Source organism: Pelophylax lessonae (genome assembly GCF_965119305.1).
Source record: "Pelophylax lessonae genome assembly, chromosome: 4".
In the NCBI taxonomy this organism is placed as follows: Eukaryota; Metazoa; Chordata; class Amphibia; order Anura; family Ranidae; genus Pelophylax; species Pelophylax lessonae.
In genome coordinates, this window is record NC_138771.1 from 21,396,553 (window position 1) to 21,419,914 (window position 23,362).

General features: G+C 45.2%; 1 protein-coding gene across 1 annotated transcript in view; it reads left to right on the forward strand.

Annotated features, from left to right (window-relative positions):
* The window catches only part of IGDCC3 (immunoglobulin superfamily DCC subclass member 3), a 310,994-nt gene that overhangs the window by 224,010 nt on the left and 63,622 nt on the right, over positions 1–23,362 (forward strand). The window contains exon 7 of the mRNA XM_082255109.1: positions 17,989–18,154. Coding sequence (XP_082111235.1) covers positions 17,989–18,154 — 166 coding nt within the window. The remainder of the gene's footprint in view (positions 1–17,988; positions 18,155–23,362) is intronic.

Here is a 23,362-nt window from a genome sequence, read left to right on the forward strand (position 1 = left end):
TGCAGTTTTTCAACGATTTATAAACGATATTTTCAGAGACTTACTAGATGTCTGTGTTGTGGTATATCTGGACGATATACTTATATATTCACGATCCCTGTCTGAACACATAAGACATGTAAGACTAGTATTATCGAGATTGCTTGCACACAACCTTTATGTGAAACTGAAAAAATGCTTGTTTCATAAAGAAGAGGTACTGTTTCTAGGCTACATCATATCCAAAACAGGAATCGAGATGGACATGAGTAAGATATCCTGCATTCAGGATTGGCCTACACCAACCACACGCAAGGCGCTACAGCAATTCCTTGGATTTTCGAATTTCTACAGGAAGTTCATTAGAAACTTCTCTGCCATTGTGAGACCCCTCACACAGCTCACTAGCATTAAAAAACCATTCAAATGGTCAGATGAAGCAAATAAAGCTTTTCACCTGTTAAAGACAAGGTTTACTTCTGCTCCCATACTACGCCATCCAGACCCATCCCTCCAATACATTCTGGAAGTAGATGCGTCAAACATGGCAGTAGGAGCAATACTCTCCCAACGACCAACTCACACTTCACCACTTCATCCAGTCGCCTTTTTTTCTAAATCCCTAAGCAGTCCAGAGATAAATTACCCCGTGGGTGAAAAGGAACTGCTTGCTATAAAATTGGCTCTGGAGAATTGGCGACATCTACTCGAAGGCACCCAATCACCAATACTTATATACACGGACCATAAAAATCTCCAATATCTTCAGACTAACAAAACTCTCTCGCACCGACAGGTACGATGGTCACTATTCTTTCTAAGGTTTAACTTCCTAGTGACCTACACACCTGCAGATAAGAACAAAAAGGCGGATGCACTATCACGACTAACTGAAGAAAACTACTTCGAAATCCCTTCCGTTCCTATAATACCTCACAAACGCATTATTGGAGTTGTCCGTTCCTTGAAGGAAGAGGTTTTGCATGGTATAAGTTTGGATACACCCCCACCACAACTAAATACTGATGCAGAAGGCTTCCTCTACTACAACAACAAACTTTACATACCACCTACCATACGCACCAAGATCTTGGAATTATCCCATGATGTGCCTATGGCAGGACATATGGGTATGACAAAGACTCTTAATCTGATTACCAGGCAATTCTGGTGGCCTGACATGAAAACATCTATACAAAAATTCGTCTCTTCATGCAATGTCTGTGCCAGGTCCAAAATTGACACTACGAGACCATCCGGTCTACTATGCAGTCTACCAATACCCCAAAGTCCATGGGAAGTTGTGTCCTTGGACTTTATAGTGGAATTGCCTCCTTCCAAAGGATTTAATACCATCTTAGTGTCAGTGGACCATCTGACAAAAATGGCACATTTCATTGCTATTCGCAGACTACCTTTGTCCAAACAAACGGCAGAACTCCTGATGAAACATGTCTTTAAGTTACATGGTATCCCAAAAACTCTTCTGTCTGACCGTGGATCACAATTTATTTCCAAGTTCTGGCAAGAACTATGTCACATACTACGGATCGAGCGGAAGCTCACTTCTCCTTACCATCCGCAGACCAACGGACAGACTGAAAGAGTCAACCAATGCATCGAGCAATATTTACGTTGTTATACTTCTTACCAACAGGATGATTGGGTGGATCTTCTCCCTCTGGCAGAATTTGCCTACAACAACGCAACCCACAATACGACCAAGCAGAGTCCGTTCTACTTGAACTATGGGTTTCATCCCTCTATTCTTCCACCACGCATCCTTCCTTCAAATAACCCAGTAGCTTCAGACTATCTTACCCAAATAAAGGACTCTCTGGGTTTGCTTAATACTACCATTGCACAGGCTCATAGTCAACAAAAGAAGTACTATGATCTTTGCAGAAGACCTTCTCCTCAGTACGCTATCAGGGACCTCGTTTGGCTCTCAACAAAAAATTTAAGACTGAAAATCCCTAGCAAAAAGCTTGGACCTCTGTTCTTGGGACCCAATCAAGAAACTTATTGGAAAAGCTGCAGTACAGCTTACATTGCCAATAGACCTCAAAATACATCCCATTTTCCATGTGTCGCTACTGAAGCCCCATGTTCCTGACCAAGGAATAAGGCCTACTATCCCACCTCCTCCTCCTGTACAAGTTGAAGGTGGAGAAGAATACGAGATAAAAGAGATTCTGGATTCTCGTATCCACAGAGGAAGACTTCAGTACTTGGTTCGATGGAAGAACTATGGGCCCCAAGACGACACCTGGCTAAACACCTCTGACATACATGCCTCTAGATTAATCCGCAATTTTCATGCGAAATACCCAGACAAACCAGCTCCAGAGGCCTTCAGGAGTCGGCCTTAAGGGGGGGGTACTGTAATGTTCTGGTACCTTTGGGTACCCTAATTACTTTTTCATAAGTATTTAGATCGCCGGCTCTCACTCACATGTGTTCGTTCAAACTGCTTTGTGCCTTGATGCTAACCTGTCTTGAAGCTCTCATGCTTGCAAGCATACCTCGCTGTCGGAACCACGCTGCGCTGACCCCTGTATCCCGCTACCGGATCATCCGCTCTTGCCGAACCTCTCCTCTGCTACATTGCTATTAGTGATAAGTACCCCACAGGGGAAACCTCTATAACCTTTATACTAAAGCTTACACTATCTAGCTCTGCATACTAAGGACTATTACTACATCTGCATTATCTAAGATTGCTAGCTCTTGAGCCTACTACCACCTGTGCTTGCACTGGGTTGATCTCTCTTGTATGTCCACCTGCTACTCTGTCATCTACTACCATACATGATTGCTAAACCTATCTGCATCCCATCTGCTACTATCTTACTTTCAAGAACATTTCCTTTCAAGTGTCTGTCATCTACCATCTCTACCCAACCTGTCTCTTCAGCCTATCATCACTGTGTTACTATATACATAAGTCACTCTAGGAAACATCTTATTGAGTGTGTGTATTTACTTGCTGAATTGAGATCATCCACACATGATGAGTCATTGAGAGTTGGGAATGGTGTCTCAGCGTTTCTCTACATGACTACTGAAGTGGAATATTTCTGCAGCTGAAAATCCACATCATACGTAAAACGCAGGAGCGTTACAGAGGAACAGTGCCCCATCATTGTATTAGTGGGAGGAACAGTGCCCCATCATTGTATTAGTTCAAGGAATAGTGTCCCATCATTGGTATAAGGGTAAAGAATAGTGCCCCATCATTGGTAATAGTATGAGGTATGTATAGTGCCTCATCATTGGTATTAGTGGAAGGAATAGTACTCCGTCATTGGTAATAGTATGAGGTATAGTGCCGCATCATTGGTATAAGTGTAAAGAATAGTGCTTCATCATTGGTATCAGTGGGAAGAATAGTGCCCCATCATTGTAATTAGTGAAAGGAATAGTACTCTGTCATTGGTATTAGTGGAGGGATAGTGCCCCATCATTTGTATCAGTGGGAGGAATAATTGCCCCATTATTGGTAATGGTGGGAGGAATAGTGCCCCATCATTGGTATCAATGGGGGAATAGTGTACCATCCTTGGTATTAATGGAAGGAATAGTGACCCCTTATTGGTATCAGTAGGAGGAATAGTGCCCCATCATTGGTATTTACTGGAGGAATAGTGTCCCCCATCATTGGTATTAGCGGAGGAATAGTGCCCCATCATTGGTATCAGTAGGAGGAATAGTAACTCATCATTGGTATCAGTAGGAGGAATAGTAACTCATCATTGGTATCAGTAGGAGGAATAGTGCCCCATCATTGGTATCAGTAGGAGGAATAGTGCCCCATCATTGGTATTAGTGGTAGGCGGCACCAAGTGGTTAAGCCTTGAGCAGTAGCAGATTGATTTCCCACCTGATGATGCCTGTAAAGTTTTGGCCCAATGTCCCTCAGTAGAGCCAGTGGCATGGGACCAGTAAAGGCATTTGTGTGGCGGGGTTTTTTGGCTGTCACAGCGGTCACATAATCCGAAAGCTCCCGATGGCAAGTAACAATCAGGAGCTTTCTGTTAGTTTGAGGTAACTGTGTCAGGAGCATGTAGGGTGCACGCTATCGGCACAGCGGTGTTCACAATCTGGTACGCAAATATGGGGCCGATCAGCGTCAAGGACCACTCACTAATGCCTCGTTTCCACTGAGTGGTACGGTACGGTTCGGCTCAGTGCGGTACGGTTCGGAACGGTACACCTTGCGTTTCCACTGCCAATAGTACCATTTCATGATAGGCGTGGTGTAGCAGGAAAGCTGTGATAGATGATTCTCTGTCAACCAATCAAAGTTCTGCAGAGTGTAGCTCCACCCTGTTGGTACGGTACTAATGTGCTTGGTACCCCAACAAAAGGGTCCCAGAAAAGTGGTACGGTACGGTTCGGAATTAGGGTACCATTCACAATGAAAACGGCATAAATAGCGTACCGTACCCAACTGAACCGTACCAGAAAGCTCAGTGGAAACGAGCCATAGGAGGTCACATTTTTACACATTTTTACTGTCGGCGTGAAGGAGTTAAGGAACCCTAGCCAACTTCTAGAGGAACCCTGGTTGAGAGAGGCTGATTTTAATAGTTGTATTTTAACCATTTAAAAAAAACCTATAAAAATACATTTAAAATACTATACTTTCCTTGAATTACTCTGCAAGAGGCCTCATTATATCTACTGTGATGGGGGAGGGGGCACCTATCTGATTAAAACAAGCCCCTTTATGATAGTAATAACATCAACTGCGACTTCATTATACACTAAAACCCTGAAGTTATCAGATGCAGAATTAGGAAAGGAACCGTTAGATTCATAAGCTATAGGATTGCCCGGGGGCCCTCATACTATTAAAATTCTTTGCTTGGCTGAGGGTAAGCCAAGGGAGAGAGCTACTCTATGTATGATTCAAAGAGCTCTGGTCTGATATATCTGTGATAAAGAATTCTGAAAATGAAAGAGTTTCCATTCTGCTCAATGGAGAGCAGTGCTTACAGCTTTGAAGAAATCATTTTACTTTTTAATTTAGGGCGAAAATAAAAGACCCTCTTACTAGCCAAGCCCCCTACCCACTTCTAGTTACCGTCTCCATACTTCCCTCCTGCACAATTCTTCAGGGACTCAAACCCTTTGTAAGCTCCATGGTGGTTGATGAAGAGTTGTTCTAAACCAGGGTTCTCCAAACTGCGGCCCTTTGCTAGCCCACTGGGATTTACCCTCCCAATAATATTAGGCACTATTCCTTCCACTAATGCCAATGATGGGGCACTATTCCTCCTACTGATACCAATGATGGGGCACTATTCCTCCTACTGATACCAATGATGGGGCACTATTCCTCCTACTGATACCAATGATGGGGCACTATTCCTCCCACTGATACCAATGATGGGGCACTATTCCTCCCACTGATACCAATGATGGGGCACTATTCCTCCCACTGACACCAATGATGGGGCACTATTCCTCCCACTGATACCAATGATGGGGCACTATTCCTCCCACTGATACAGAGCTGGCCAGAACCACCTCTGGAGGGAGTCTATTTCACATTTTCACAGCTCCTACTCCATATTTGGAGATGAAATCTCGTTTCCTCCAGACATAAAGAGTGTCCCTCAACACCAAGTTCACTATATGGACCCCTTATGTATTATACATGGTGATCATATCCCCTCCTTAATTTCCTCTTCTAAAGAGAGAATAAATTCATTTCCTCCAATCTTTCCTTATAGCTGAGCTCCTCCATGCCTGGGAAAAACAGCGGCAGGAGGGGGCCCTTCTGCTGACTGTAAAAATGATTCAGCGGCTGTATAGCCGGCTGGATCCCTTTTACATAAAAGAGAATAACCTAATGAGAAAAAAAGTCCTGGAATCATGGTTTTAACCATGATCCCGGTATACTCACTTCAATACGAAGCCTTATACACTCACCGGCCATTTTATTAGGCACACCTGTTTAATTGCTTGATAACACAATTTGCTAACCAGTCAATCACATGGAAGCAACTCAAAACATTTAGGCTGAAGTTAAAATTGAGCATCAGAATAGAGAAGAAAGGGGATTTAAGTGACTTTGAACATGGCATGGTTGTTGGTGCCAGATGGGCTGATCTGAGTATTTCTGGGATTTTGACGCACAACCATCTCTCGGGTTTTACAGAGAATGGTGGGAAAAAGAGAAAATATCCAGTGAGCAGCAGTTGTGTGGAAGAAAATGTCTTGTTGATGTGAGAGGTCAGTGGAGAATGGGCAGACTGGTTCCAGAGGATAGAAAGGCAACAGTAACCCAAATAACCACTCGTCACATCCAAGGTATGCAGAATACCATCTCTGAATGCAAAACACATCGAACATTGAAAAAGATAGGCTACAGTAGCAGAAGACCACACCGGTTGCCACTCCTGTCAGCTAAAAACAGGAAACTGAGGCTACAATTCACACAGGATCATCAAAATTGGACAATAGAAGATTGGAGAAATGTTGCCTGGTCTGATGAGTCTCCATTTCAGCTGCGACATTCAGATGGTGGGGTCAGAATTTGGTGCATGGATCCATCCTGCCTTGTATCACCGGTTCAGGCTGGTGGTGGTGGTGCAATGGTGTGGGGGAAATTTTCTTGGCACACTTTTAGTACCAATTGAGCATTGTTTAAACACCACGGCCTACCTGAGTATTGTTGCTGACCATGTCCATCCCTTTATGACTACAGTGTCCCCATCTTCTGATGGCTCCTCCCAGCAGGATAATGCACCATGTCACAAAGCTCCAATCATCTCACCACTGGTTTCTTCACCATGACAATGAGGTCACTGTCCTCCAATGGCCTCCACACTCACCACATCTCATCCAATAGAGCACCTTTGGGATGTGGTGGAATGGGATATTGGCATCATGGATGTGCAGCCGACAAATCTATGGAGCAAATTCTCTGAGGAATGTTTCCAACACCTTGCTGAATCTATGCCACAAAGAATTGTAGCACCCTCCTAGATAGGTGCTAGGTAGGGAGAGTAGTTTGGCTCTGCCTGCCTATCAGGGGAGCATGATTACTAGTTTGGTCTGCTCAGTGTGTCTGGTGTGCATTCATGTGGGCTGAGGGAGTGTCTCCACTGTATCCAATGGGAAGGACCATTGGACAGTGGAGGAAACCCAGCCAATGATGCACAGGCTTTTGTAGCTGTCTCAATGGTTTGGCACAGATAAGTGGTGCATTTTGGGATAGACTTTAACCACTTTACCACCGGAGGATTTTTCTGTTTTACGTCCAGGCCACTTTTTGCAATTTGGCACTGTGCGAATTTAACTGACAATTGCGCGGACATGCAACGCCGTACCCAAACAAAATTTACGTCCTTTTTTTCCCACAAACAGAGCTTTCTTTTGGCGGTATTTGATCACCTCTGCGCTTTTCATTTTTTGCAATATTAATAAAAAAAAAGAGCGAAAATTGTGCGAAAAAATTGACATTTTCTACTTTGACAGTTAAAAAATATCCAATATATTAAATTTTTGTTATATATTTAGGCCAAAATGTATTAAGCTACATGTCTTTGACAAAAAAAATCTCAATGAGTGTATTTTTAACCGCTTTAAGACCGGAAGATTTTACCCCATTCCTGACCAGGCCATATTTTGCGATTCGGCACTGCGTTAATTTAACGGACAATTGCGCGGTTGTGCGATGCTGTACCCAAAATAAATTTATGTCCTTTTTTTCCCCACAAACAGAGCTTTCTTTTGGGGGTATATGATCACCTGTGTGATTTTTACTTTTTGCGCTATAAACAAAAAAAGAGCGACAATTTTGAAAAAAATAACAATATTTTCCAAATTTTTTTATATGAAATTCCCCCCAAAAAATTTAAAAATCAACATTTTTTAACATTTTAGTCCAATTTGTTTTCTGCTACATATTTTTGGTAAAAAAAATCGCAATAAGCGTATTTTGATTGGTTTGCGCAAAAGTTATCGCAGCTACTAACTGCGGGAAAGATTTGTCATTTTTATTGTTTATTTTTTTTACTAGTAATGGCGGCGATCTGCGATTTTTTTTTTTGCGGGACTGCGACATTGCGGCGGACAGATCGGACCCCTAACTGACATTTTATAAATATGCACTGTTACTGTAATAATAACAATAATGACACTGGCAGGGAAGGGGTTAACTTTATTGGTGATCAAGGGGTTAAATGTATGCCTGGTGCTTACTGACGTGTGTGGGGGGAGGGGATTGTGTGACACAGACACAGACCGCAGGTTCAGCTATGCTGAATCCTGTAATCTGTCACTGTCTGTCACATAGGAGATCCGCCCGCTTTGTTTACACAAGCGGGCGGATTTCCTCACTCGATCCCCGACGATCGGGGAAGAGCGGGGGTGATCACCGCCTCTCCTCCCCTGGCCCGACTCCCGTTGTGTCTGAATATAGCGGGAGCGAGCCTCCGGCGGCGTGTGCGCGCCGCCCACAAGGGGAGGAATCCAGCGACGTAGGTCTACGTCCCTGGACGATAACGAGCCACTTTGCCGCAGTACGCTCAATGTGAACGGTCGGCAAGTGGTTAAAAGCCAAGGACACATGAGGCAGGGGGTCTTTGGGTGGGAAGCCAAGTCCTGGAAGGAGGGTGACGGCTGTCTCTTCTTCTGAAGTTGTAAAAGGTGGTCACAGGCAGTTGGCCTGGTGGACCAGAAAGTGTGGCTGAACCCAGAGGTCCAGTGAAGGCTGACTGGTGGAGTTGGAGGCAACGGTGGTTCTGAGTTTAACAGTGTCCGTCTGTACAGAACAACTTGCCCAAGGGTCTGCCAAGAAGGGGACCACTCCAGAGGCTAGAGTCAGCGGACGGGTGTCAGCACACAGGCAGTGAGAGTAAAGGGGGTGCCAAGTTAGAACCTAAAGAGCATAACCAAGTAGTAACCTTATCTTCACTTCAGTGGCAAGGTGAAGCAGCGGCCTTGCAGCATTCTACAGTTAGCTGTCCTCAAGACTGTGAATAGTTTATAGTTGGAGTATCCCACTCATCCCTTCTCCTATCCAAGTTCCAAATAAAAACACAAAAACAACATCCCCTGGATTGATTATTTACTGAGCAAAGGACTTTTATTCTTGAAAGCTCAGTTAAAGAATAAATTTGTATAGCTAAATTAAGGTCGCATCCATCCCTGAATTGTAACAACAAAACATGGAAGGCTATTCCCGGCTAGGGCCTACCTCCAAGAAAGAGCAGGGGAATGGGATGTTTAAGATGCTTAAATATGAATTGTATATAAATATATAGAGTAATGATAATGAAGCAAAGGATATAAATGAATTAAAAATATATATTCTATTACATAGATTCACAAATACACAAAAAGTAAAAACATATAGACAGTCCTCAATATGCCTAATGAAGAACCAGAAATAAGCCAGGTTCAAAGTATACCATACATACATATGTAACAAGGAACTAAGTATAGGACCCCCAAACTCCTACGCGTTTCGACTTGGATTAGTCTTCCTCAGGGGGAGTAATAGTCCAGAGCTTCTCTAACATATATATTTATGAATGCATATCTAGATCCAAAAATTCAGACATATGGATAATATTGACCTCCTTGTTCAAGGACCGCCAGTGGGAAGGCAAATCCCGACCCAAAGACCACAAGGGGCAGGGGCAGCAGAGGGACCGGAGGTGATCCTACTTAAATATTGGTTAAAGCCCCCCCAAAAACAAAAAGGGGAACTGCATATATAGAGGTAAAAATAATAAAAGCAATATTTATTTAATAGTGTGAAAGAGAATCTCCCCTTAAAGCGGAGTTCCAGCCATTTACTCACCTGTCCAACGGTCCAGCGAAGCCTCGATCCTCTCCCTCGGCGCCGGCATCACTGCTGTGGGCACCCGGCTGTTACAGTTTGCGGCTTCACAGCCGGGTACCCACTGCGCATGCGCGAGTCGCGCTGCGCGCCGTGATTGGCCGGCAATCTTCTGGGACCTCTGACGTGTCCCAGAAGATTGCAGGGAGGGAGGGGGAGAGGAGAACTTCCGCTCAGGGCGCCGCGGCGCTCCGAGCGGAAGTGGGAGCGGGTACCTGTCAAAACGAGGTACCCGCTCCCCCCCCAAAAAAATGACATGCCAAATGTGGCATGTCGGGGGGTCAGGACTCCCTAAAGCGGAAGTTCCACTTTTGGGTGGAACTCCGCTTTAAGCGAGTAAGAAGGTACTATAGGCCCTCAGATTCCCTTTTTGGATCAAAAAGAGCCTGAGCAAAAAGGGGTAAGACAACCCACAACTGCTTTTCAACCCCGACACACATACCTCCCCACATAAAGTAGGGAAATTACTTTATGGACTTTTATTGCTGCTTATCTGTTGTCAGTTGCTAAGGGTAACCCAGGGGAATCCAGAAAGTGTAATTCTCAGCAGTCCTCTAGGGGGCAGTGCTACAGAATGAAGGCAGTCCTGAAGGCAAAAGGGGGTCCAACACGCTACTAGCAAGGTGTACCTAATAAAGTGGCCGGTGAGTGTATATACAGTACACTGGTTGGATCAGACATTGGAATTTCTTGCCATTGTAGATGGCAAATTTTTAATTAGAGGCTTTTCTTAGCAGTATTGGCATCTCCAACTATCTTTAAGAGGATTTATCACCGGTGTGATTAATCCAAGGAATAGTTTTGCTGCCATTTAAATAAGGATTTTTCTTCCCACTGTGAGGATTAGCTGGCAGCTGCCAAACTGGGATTTTGCTTTGCCGTCTTCTGAAACAACAATATTGTAATTTACGAAAAAAGGTCCAAATTCTAAATATCTCCAGATGGGGGGTCAGGTAAGTATAGGTCTGGTCATTACACGTACCCCGGCTATCTGAATACAGCGAGCATAAACTTGCACAGCTGGCTCTCTTCTGTTCTCAATGCTCTGCAGGCAGCCAAAATTAATCATCCGCCCCGTAGAAGTCTTTGGTGATTTAGCAGAGAGCTGGCTGCCAGCAAAGCCGTGTGCTGGGAGGAGAAGTGTGCCAGCTCCCGAATGTTAGACCTGAAAATCTCCGGATCAAATGAATGGAGACAAGTGTAGTGCATGTAAGTGCCGTGACCGCACTCCCATCTACACATCTTCAAACCCTTCATAAACTTACAATAAACTCCAATTTACCACTTCAATACTGGGCACTTTTACCCCTTTCCTGCCCAGGCCGATTTTCAGTATTCAGCGCTGTCTGGGGACAGTGGAAAAAAAAAGTTAATAATTTTTTTTTTTTCATTTTTTATTTAACACATTAGGGTTGATTTTTTTTCCTTTTTTTACATATTGTCACCAGTGCAGTACAGTGTCATCATATACAGTGCCTTGCGAAAGTATTCGGCCCCCTTGAACTTTGCGACCTTTTGCCACATTTCAGGCTTCAAACATAAAGATATAAAACTGTAATTTTTGGTGAAGAATCAACAACAAGTGGGACACAATCATGAAGTGGAACAAAATTTATTGGATATTTCAAACTTTTTTAACAAATAATAAACTGAAAAATTGGGCGTGCAAAATTATTCAGCCCCTTTACTTTCAGTGCAGCAAACTCTCTCCAGAAGTTCAGTGAGGATCTCTGAATGATCCAATGTTGACCTAAATGACTAATTATGATAAATAGAATCCACCTGTGTGTAATCAAGTCTCCGTATAAATGCACCTGCACTGTGATAGTCTCAGAGGTCCGTTTAAAGCGCAGAGAGCATCATGAAGAACAAGGAACACACCAGGCAGGTCCGAGATACTGTTGTGGAGAAGTTTAAAGTCGGATTTGGATACAAAAAGATTTCCCAAGCTTTAAACATTCCAAGGAGCACTGTGCAAGCGATAATATTGAAATGGAAGGAGTATCAGACCACTGCAAATCTACGAAGACCTGGCCGTCCCTCTAAACTTTCAGCTCATACAAGGAGAAGACTGATCAGAGATGCAGCCAAGAGGCCCATGATCACTCTGGATGAACTGCAGAGATCTACAGCTGAGGTGGGAGACTCTGTCCATAGGACAACAATCAGTCGTATACTGCACAAATCTGACCTTTATGGAAGAGTGGCAAGAAGAAAGCCATTTCTTAAAGATATCCAAAAAAAGTGTAGTTTAAAGTTTGCCACAAGCCACCTGGGAGACACCAAACATGTGGAAGAAGGTGCTCTGGTCAGATGAAACCAAAATCAAACTTTTTGGCAACAATGCAAAACATTATGTTTGGTGTAAAAGCAACACAGCTCATCACCCTGAACACACCATCCCCACTGTCAAACATGGTGGTGGCAGCATCATGGTTTGGGCCTGCTTTTCTTCAGCAGGGACAGGGAAGATGGTTAAAATTGATGGGAAGATGGATGGAGCCAAATACAGGACCATTCTGGAAGAAAACCTGATGGAGTCTGCAAAAGACCTGAGACTGGGACGGAGATTTGTCTTCCAAAAAGACAATGATCCAAAACATAAAGCAAAATCTACAATGGAATGGTTCACAAATAAACATATCCAGGTGTTAGAATGGCCAAGTCAAAGTCCAGACCTGAATCCAATCGAGAATCTGTGGAAAGAACTGAAAACTGCTGTTCACAAACGCTCTCCATCCAACCTCACTGAGCTCGAGCTGTTTTGCAAGGAGGAATGGGCAAAAATTTCAGTCTCTCGATGTGCAAAACTGATAGAGACATACCCCAAGTGACTTACAGCTGTAATCGCAGCAAAAGGTGACGCTAAAAAGTATTAACTTAAGGGAGCTGAATAATTTTGCACGCCCAATTTTTCGGTTTTTTATTTGTTAAAAAAGTTTGAAATATCCAAGAAATTTCGTTTCCACTTCATGATTGTGTCCCACTTGTTGTTGATTCTTCACAAAAAATTACAGTTTTATATCTTTATGTTTGAAACCTAAAAATGTGGCAAAAGGTCGCAAAGTTCAAGGGGGCTGAATACTTTCGCAAGGCACTGTAACTGGTGTGACCGTGGTCAGGGACACTAGTGGACTGGACTGGTGACAGTATGCAAAAAAATAAAATAAATAATAATTGTTTTCATTTTTTTCTTATTACAGCTTTTACCTTTTTTTACATACTGTCACCAGTGCAGTACAGTGTCATCATATATCTGGTGTGGCAGTGATCAGGGACACCTACTGCTGACAGTATGTAAATAAATAAAAAAAAAAATGTTATTACATTTTCTTTTTTTACTGTTACTGTAAAAATGACACTGGCAGTGAAGGGGTTAACTTTTTTTTGAGAGGGAGGGGTTAAGTGTGTCCCTAGGGGCGTGATTCTAACTGTGATTGGCTGTGGCTTGAGGTGTAAGAACAGAGATCAACGGTCCTACATAGCAGAACCGTCTGATCTCAATTCTTACACAGGGGAGAATGACAGGCGGCTTTGTTTACATTAGCCGCCTGCCTTTCTCCCGGTGTAACGGACGATCGCGAGTGCCTGGCGGACCCGATGCACATGCGCGGGGGGGGGTCCGTGACCGAGCGGGAGTACGCATCCGGCGGCGCGCGCTCGCTCCCCAGAGCCTCACAGGCTAGTGACGTACCGTATGTAGTCGTGCGGCAGTCGCCAAGTGGTTAAATGTTTTCTTTATTACATTTTGTTTCTTTTTTTACATACTGTCGTCAGTGCAGTACAGTTTCATCATATAACTGGTGTAGCGGTGATCAGTGACAGTGACTGGTGACAGTACAAAAAAAAAAAAATCATGTTTTTTTCTTTTTTCTTCTTTTATACTACATTTGTTTTTTGTTTTTTTGTTTGTTTGGGTTTTTTTTTTTTTTTTTTAGAATTTTATTTTAACCCACTATGACCAGAGCAATATAATGTTACCATAGTAACATTGTACTACTCTTGGGAAGTGATCAGGATTTTTTAAAAAATTTTACACATTATGGTTACTTATTGCAGTGAATTTCATTGCTATAAGCAAGCATTTTACTGAATGAAACTGATTAATTCAGTTTGTTTGTTGTGATTATCTGTGATTTCTCAAAGTTATTCACATGGTACCGATGGGCTGTGATTGGCCCTGTCTATACCGTGTGCTATACCATGCTCTGTCATTCACGGAAGAGAGCTCTGTGAAACAACACAGAGCTCTCTTTCACTGACAGGCGATTCTTGCTGTTTTTTTATTCCCTGCAACACAGTTAACCCTTTGATTGCCCCTAGATTTTAACCCCTTCCCAGCCAGTGTCATTAGTACAGTGACAGTGTATAGTATTAGCACTGATCACTGTATTAGTGTCACAGGTTCCCAAAAAGTGTCAAGTGTCAGTTAGTGTCCGAATGTCCACCGCAATATCGCAGTCCTGGTATAAGTCGCTGATCGCCAACATTACTAGTAAATAAAAAAAATCCCATAGTTTTTAGACGCGATAGCTTTTGTGCAAACCAATCAATATACACTTACTGGGATTTTTTAAACCTAAAATATGTAGCAGAATACATATTGGCCTAAATTGATAATGAATTTGGATTTTTTTTTCATTTGTTTGATGGTGATGTCAGTGTCAGTTAGTCAGTTAGTGTACCCCCAAGCCAGCGTCAGCTAGTGTCATTCACTATCATAGTCCCATTATAAGTCGCTGATTACTGCTATTAGTATTATTAAAAAAACAATAACAAAATGCCAGTACACGGTATATACCATCATTTGTAGACTCTATACCTTTCACGCAAACCAAATATTACACACTTATTGGAATTCTTGTTTTTATTAAAGGCATGTAGTAAAAAATATTTTAGCCTAAATTCAGGAAGAAATTTGATTTTTTTTTTTTTTTTTTTTTTTATTGGATATGTTTTATAGCAGAAAGTAAAAAATATTTTTTTTTATTCAGAATTTTTGGTCTTTTTTTGTTCATATAATTATTTTTATTTTTTTTTCTCTTCTTTTTCTATTCTTTTTTTGGGCATGATGCTATGATTGATAATATTATTGCAACGCTTTTTTGTTAGATTTTTCTTTTTTTTCTTGTATATGTTTGTTATTGTTTTGTTAGAAAAAAGAAAGAAATTACAATAATAAAAAATAAATGACACAGTGGTGATCAAATACCACCAAAAGAAAGCTCTATTTGTGTGAAAAATAAAATAAAATAAAAATTATATAAATTTCATTTGGGTACAGCGTTGCATGACCGCTCAAGTGTTAGTTAAAGTAGCACAGTGCAGAATAGCAAAAAATGGCCTGGTCATGTAGGGAGTAAAATCTTCCAGAGGGACCCAGATGCAAAGTCTTGTTATCTAGCCCCCACTGTCCAAATAAAAAGTACCCATTACATTCTAAAATAACTATTAGAAGAAAAAAAAAAAAAAACATTCCAGTCCCTTTCTGGGGGTTCGGGTAACATCACTGAGCATGACCACGGCCTACTGGAAAAGCGAGGTACTAAAAATCCCAACACAGTGCACTCCAGCACAGTACAGGAGCACGTTCTCTGCGGATTGGGGGTACTTACTTGAGGCAGAATGATATCCAATCACTGACTAAACAGCCCAAAATTGAGATTCAAGATAAGTTTATATCTTCTGTTTTTCTAACTTTTCTTCTGTATTTTTTATTTGTGGGAATTAGGGGCTCCCAGATAAGCCAGACTTGCAATTTTCATGCAAGATCTGCTTCAACATTTATGGTCTCTTTTCAACTTCTCCATAAATTTGGTAATAAAAATGTATATTTGCTATATTTTGCATGCTACGCACATTATAGAATTTCTTGGTCATAAAATATGCTTTGTATTTATATTTAAAACTGATTCCAAGAATTCTGTATATAGAGGGTTTTTCTTCAGAGAATAAATGCTGGTTCTCCCCCTACCAAGTCAGCACTTGGTAATTTCCACCACCTACCCACCTCTGAGCACTGACCCTTGTCTTCACCCCCTACCCACCTCTGAGCACTGACCCTTTTCTCCTCCACTTACCCGCCGCTTAACACTGACCCTTGTCTCCACCCTCTACCCAACTCTGACCACTGACCCTGCTCTCCACCACTTACCCACCTTTGAGCATTGACCCTTGTCTCCACCCTCTACCCACCTCGAGCACTGACCCTTGTCTCCACCCTCTACCCACCTCTGAGCACAGAGACTTGTCTTCACCCCTACCCACCTCTGAGCACTGACCCTTGTCTTCACCCCCTACCCACCTCCGAGCCCTGACCCTTGTCTCCACCACCTACCCACCTCTGAGCACTGACCCTTGTCTTCACCCCCTACCCACCTCTGAGCACTGACCCTTTTCTCCACCACTTACCCACCTCTGAGCACTGACCCTTGTCTCCACCCTCTACCCACCTCTGAGCACTGACCCTTTTCTCCACCCCCTACCCACCTCTGAGCACTGAACCTTGTCTCCACCCTCTACCCAACTCTGAGCACTGACCCTTTTCTCCACCACTTACCCACCTTTGAGCATTGACCCTTGTCTCCACCCTCTACCCACCTCTGAGCACAGACACTTGTCTTCACCCCTACCCACCTCTGAGCACTGACCCTTGTCTTCACCCCCTACCCACCTCCGAGCCCTGACCCTTGTCTCCACCACCTACCCACCTCTGAGCACTGACCCTTGTCTCCACCCTCTACCCACCTCTGAGCACTGACCCTTTTCTCCACCACTTACCCACCTCTGAGCACTGACCCTTGTCTCCACCCTCTACCCACCTCTGAGCACTGACCCTTGTCTTCACCCCCTACTCACCTCTGAGCACTGACCCTTTTCTCCACCCCCTACCCACCTCTGAGCACTGACCCTTGTCTCCGCCCCCTACCCACCTCTGAGCACTGACCCTTGTTTTCACCCCTACCCACCCTGAGCACTGACCCTTGTCTTCACCCCTACCCACCTCTGAGCACTGACCCTTTTCTCCACCACTTACCCACCTCTGAGCACTGACCCTTGTCTCCACCCTCTACCCACCTCTGAGCACTGACTCTTGTCTTCACCCCCTACCCACCTCTGAGCACTGACCCTTTTCTCCACCCCCTACCCACCTCTGAGCACTGACCCTTGTCTCCACCCCCTACCCACCTCTGAGCACTGACCCTTGTCTTCACCCCTACCCACCTCTGAGCACTGACCCTTGTTTTCACCTTCTACCCACCTCTGAGCACTGACCCTTGTCTCCACCCTCTACCCACCTCTGAGCACTGACCATTGTCTTCACCCTCTACCCACCTCTGAGCACTGACCCTTGTCTCCACCCTCTACCCACCTCTGAGCACTGACCCTTGTCTTAACCCTCTACCCACCTCTGAGCACTGACCCTTGTCTCCACCCCCTACCCAGCAATAGGTCCACCCAGCAACAATATGTCCACCCCAGCAACAATTGATTTCCTTCAACAACAAAAGAACCACCTCAGCAACAATCATTTCTCCAGCAACAATAGATCCATCCCAGCAACAAAATATACCCACAGCAGCAATAGATCCTCCTCAGTAACAATAGGCCCCACCCATACCTCCCAACTTTCTAAGATGGGAATAAGGGGCACCCATTAGCAATAGTATGTAGGCATAGCACCCCCCGCCCCTCTGCCATGCCTCCTCAAATGGAGAATTGTACATAAAAATGATTGGTTAAACCCACAAGTGCTTTTTTACCACTACTGTTCCTTTATATTGGCTTTTTGAATTTACAAATGCAGCAATTTAGAAATTGTAATGAAAGTTTTAGCACTGGGAAACACTTTTTTTTATATAATACAACTTTATAGATCAGACCAAAATGAGGAGGAAAGGGGGACAGTCCCTCCTAATCAGCGACCGTTGGGAGCAATGCCATTCTGCCAGTGCACCCAGTACATACATGTAATACTGGAGAAGTGACTGGAACTGCATTCCACCGTGTTCCCACTGACAAAAAAGCTCTGCAAGAAAAACCAAACCCAGTCCTGATTCCATCATTAATATTTTCTCTCTATGTACTCTTATAATGACAACGTTGTGCATATTTAGCCCATTCTTCTGTATTTATGTCTCTTATAGCCCCAGCTGAGTTTGTCCAGCACCCGCAGTCCATTTCCCGGCCTGTTGGCACTACAGCGATCTTCACATGTCTGGCCCAGGGAGAGCCGCCGCCTCAGATCACATGGCTGAAGAATGGCCGGGAGCTGGAGCCCAATGGACATATCAAGCTAAAGAATAACAACAGGTATGATGGAAAAAAGAGGCAATGGTGAGAAGATATAAAACAGCAATGATTGCTGTAAAATGAATCGTAAACCTTTTAAACTAGACATACTTATTCTGGTTGTCACATTAATATAGCACAATTCCTCTGATATTGCAACATGCATAGAGCAAAATTAACTCCATCGTAATAGAAAGGGTAGCGGAATGTAGTAAACTACCTAAATAACAATGAATACTACAGGCTATAAACCCAGTAGAGGGTTGTACCCAGTGGCAGCTAGTGCTCTATGGGCCGGGGGGGGGGGGGCAGCAGATGGATCACACCAGCCCACACAACATACCCCCTCCCCCCGGACCACACCAGCTGAGGGACCCTGATATAAGGAGGGACTCTGATGGGGTCGCCGGTTCACTCACCCTGGACTGACATGTGAAGGCAGCGGCGGCTTCCCCCTCAGTCTCCTCCATGGGTCGGGCTTCCCTTGCGTCTCCTCCCTCCTCCTCCTCCTCCTTCTTGGCCAATAGCATGGCTTCTCCTTTCGGCCAATCAGGAAATGGGTCTCAGGACCCGCTTCCTGATTGGCCAGGAGGAGAATCCGTGTGACAATAGTGAATATTCATTCGCTATTGTCACACAACCTGGTGGGCTCAGGGTGCAGTGCTCTGAGCTCACCCTTTTTTGAAGCCTATTAGAGCCTCTGGCTCTAATCACGTGCTTCAAAAAAAAAAAAAACCCTTTGGAATCCATGCATCCGGCGCCCTGCATGTAGATTCGGGGGCCGGATGCATGGATGGGGGGGCGTTGCCCCTGCGCCCCCAATGGACGGGCCACCACTGGTTGTACCACCGTCCCTTATATTAGGGGTATCAAAGTAAATTTCATTGCGAATCTGCCAACTACATCCGCTAGACTGTTCATGCCATACAAATAGACTGATCATTTCTTTCTCAGTGGGCAAACGTACAAAATCAGCAGGGGATAAAATACTTTTTTTCCTTCACTGTAGGAGGATTTGTTTCATCTCGATGTATTACCTGAGGCTAGTCACTGCAATGGGTTATATATAAGGGTTTTACTGTAAACAATTTTACCACAAGATTAAATGTGTGTGTGGTATGAATTCCGAAACATCGACTACTGTTCAAAATAAAATGTCACACCTCTAAACCAATATTTAAAGTTAGCTAGCTCACATTTAAAGTGTGTTATGGCAGGGGTTCTCAACCTTATTGAGACCAGGGTTCGGTACTTTCTTCCAAAACCCTCCATGTCCCAACATTAAATTAATTAATTAATTCAATAAAAAATTATACTTATACAATAAAAGTATGGAAATGCAAATTATGTATTGAAATGCATGTTGCTGAAGAGGGCTGGGGCCTAATGTGGGGTAATCGGTCTCCTTGGGGGGAGCTGGAATCTCTCCAAGACAATGAGGGCTTTGCAGAAACACTGTGGTAGATTTAAGGGTGCTGCTGGGGCTAGGGGGAGGTTGGAAGGGACACTGTTGGATTGGTGGCACACTGGAGGGCTGGAGGCTGTGCATCTGGCTAGGGGGCACTTTGGGAGGCTTGCTGTCACTGTTGAAGGTTAAGGGGCACTGGTAGGAGGGGTTGAGGAGCATTGTGGGAAATTATGGGAGCTTGGGGGTCCTATAGGAGCTCAGAGGGACTCTGGTAGGTTAAGGGATTTGCAGCTGACTGGACGTCAAGGAAGGGGGAAGCCCAGGTCCAAAAGCATACTATGGAGCGGGCTGGAGTCTCTCCTTAAGAATATGAGCTTTGCAGGAACACTATGGGAGACTGTAGGGAACTGTGGGACTAGGGGGCACTATGGGAGATTCGGGGGGGGGGGCTCTCTGGGACACTGTTGGATTGGTGGCACGTTGAGGGGCTGGAGGCTTTGCAGTATGCTAGTTGTGACTATGGGAGGCTAGCTGGTACTGTTGAAGGTTGGGGGGCACTGGGGAAGGAGGGGGGGGGGGTTGAGGAGCACTGTGGGCAGTTATGGGAGCTTGGGGGTACTATAGGAGCTGGAAGGCACTGCGGTAGGTTAAGCGATCTGCAGCTGACTGGACTCCAGGAAATAGGGAGGCCCTAGCCCAGTATTAGTCTCTGGAGGGAGCTTTTCAGGGATGCTGTGGGAGAGTGGAGGGCACTGTGGGACTAAGGGGCACTGTGGGAGGTTGGAAGGCACTCTGGAACACTGTTGGATTGGTGGCACACTGGGGGGCTGGAGACTTTGCAGCAGGCTAGGGGAGACTTTAGGAGGCTAGCTGGTACTGTTAGAGGTTGGGGGGACTTGTAGTGGGTGGGTTTGCACTGTGGGCAAATATGGGAGCTTGGCGTACTTTAGGAGCAGGAAGGCATTGTAGTAGGTTAAGGGATCTGCAGCTGACTGGACGCCAGAAAAAAGGGAGGCCCTGGTCTCTAGAGGGAGCTGGAGTCTCTCCTAGAAGATTTGCAGGAAAACTGTGGGAGACTGGAAGGAACCGTGGGGGTCTAAAGGGCACTGTGGGAGGTTGGGGGGCACTGTGGGACACTTTTGGATTGGTAACACGCTGTGGGGCTTGAGGCTTTACAGCAGGCTAGGGGAGACTTTGGGGGCTAGCTGCTACTGTTAGAGGTTGGGGGGAATGGGGGGGGGGGGATAGTTGAGGAGCACTGTGGGCAAATATGGGAGCTTGTGGGTACTATCGAAGCTGGGGGGCACTGTGGTAGGTTAACGGATCTACAGCTGACTGGACACCTGAAATGACAAAGGCCCTGTCCCAGAATCAGTCTCTGGAGGGAGCTGGATTCTCTACTGGAGGATGAGAGCTTTGCAGGGGTGCTGTGGGAGACTGGAGGGCACTGTGGGAGGTTGGAGAGCACTCTCAGACACTGTTGGATTGGTGGCAGGCTGGGGGGCTGAAGGCTTTGCAGCATGCCAAGGGGCAATTTGGAAGGCTGGTTGACAATGAGGGGGAGACTGGTGTGTGTGTGTGTGTGTGTGGGGGGGGGGGGGGGGGTTGAGGGACACTGTGGGCGATTTGGGAGTTATTAAATGAGCTTTGAGGCACTGTAGAAGGTTAAGGGATCTGCAGCTGACTGGACACCCAGGAAGAAATAGGCTCTGGCCCGGAAGCAGTCTTTGGAGGGATCTGGAGTCTCTTCTAGAGGATGGGAGCTTTTTAGGGACACTGTGGGAGACCTGACGGCACTGCGGGACTAGGGGGCACTGTGGGAGGTTGGAAGACACTCTGGGACACTGTTGGATTATTGACACATTGAAGGCTGGAGGCTTTGAAGCAGGCTAGGGTCCACTGTGGGAGGCTAGCTGGTACTGTTGGAGGTTGGGAGGCACTTGGGGGGATGGAGGGGCATCTTGGACAAATATGGGAGCTTAGAGGTACTATAGGAGCTGGAAGGCACTGTGGTAGGTTAAGGGATCTGTAGCTGGCTAGATGCCTAGGAGGAGGGAGGGCCTCGCTCGGCCTGGCAGCGCACCCAGGCACAGAACCAATTCACTATAGCTGTGAAAGTGCCATTACTAGCTACTGTATGTCACTAATTTTTACTCAAAAGCTACACCTGGTGCATAAAAAAGTGCACACATGCAAAACGTGAGAAACACAAAAAGTGCACAAGGCATACACATGGCCTTCCTCCAAAGAGGAAGGGCCCTAACCCTGATCCCCCGGGGCGCAAGGCTCCTGACAGGGACTGAGGCACTCACTTGGTCCTGCCTGGCCGAAACCATGCAGACCCCGTTCTCTGGGAGGACTGCCGAAACAGCCCACCCCAAGTACTAGGTGGGGCTCCCCTGAAGGGAGACCCTATGAGAGAGGGCGAACTAAGCCAGAAGGCCATATCCACCCCATCACAAGATTTTCAGGGCAGGCCCGAGGACCTACGCCATACTAGTCGTGCCGTGAAAGTATACACCGCATCATAAAAAAAGACAAACGTGAACACACACAACACAAAAAAGAGTGGGGAAAGGGAAGTGTAGAAGTGCAGGTAGTGTCAAAGTGCAAGACCTTTACAAGCCCCCCGGCCAGGAATAAAAAATTCCTCTGGTCCCAGCCAAAAGGCCCGTCCCAAGAGGCAGGTGCGAAAAAAAAGTGTGTATGTGGTGAAGTGACCAAGGTGCGAAAAACTCAAAGATGAACTGCGCCTCACCAGTGAGAATTACGGCACCCCTGAGCTGACCCCAGGGGCACGTACACCACAGGCTTTTTTCAATCCCGGCCTTCGGCCACACCAGTGCAGCCTATCCCTACCAGCAGTCATCGGGACCTGAACAGCTTAGGGAGAGCCTACCTTCAACTGGGGACAAGCCTTTTGCAAGGCCAGATTCAACCCAGGAGGAAAAGCCCCCCCCATCGCCATCCCAGTTCCTCAGCCAATTACATCCAGGAGCAATACTAACCGGCCTCCAGTACAGACTGGCTTTCTTGCTCCCTTCAAACTGGTAAGAACAGCTTAACCCATTCAAATCAGAAGGCGGCGGACCCCACATGCTTTCCCGGACATGACCTACTCTCCATACCCCAGTGACGTCCAAGCGCTCCGGATTTTGGTCATACCGGTACTAGCTAAGGTCCATACCAACTGATAAAAACAGATACTACACTTGATCTTAGCCAAAAGGCCAAGAAGCGATGTATTTCACTAATACAGTATATCACCACACATAGGGGATCTTTCGCTGGCTGGACGCTTGAGAGGAAAGAGGCCCTGACAGAGCAATGGCCCAAAGCCTGGTGGTTGAGAACCACTTTGCTATAGCTGCCAAAGTACCATTACTAAATAAGTAATCTATATCACCAATAATCATGTTACTACAGTTACCTACAGCTACTTACATCTCAGTTTATTGTAGAAGGAACATGTATAAGAAGATCTCTGATTTGAAGTTGAGTGTTTTTGCTCTTTGCACATCTTCGGGTTTCTGTGATCTACCTTACAAAATATAAGCCTGTACTCTTTCCCTATTCGTAGAAGCAAAATCTAATTTTCTAAACACTTTTCTGAAATGCTGCCAGGAGGTTGAGAAGTTGAGGTGTATCCATGCCATAATCCTGCTCTGCTATTATGGGATATGAGTAATCCCACCCTGGCTGGGATGTTAATATTCCTGAACAGCATGACCCCCACTCCGGTTTGTCATCTTGATGGTCTAAGCTGCTTCACTTTTCTGGGGTCACACCCAGCCAGAGAGGTGGTTGTAATCCTGGACGAT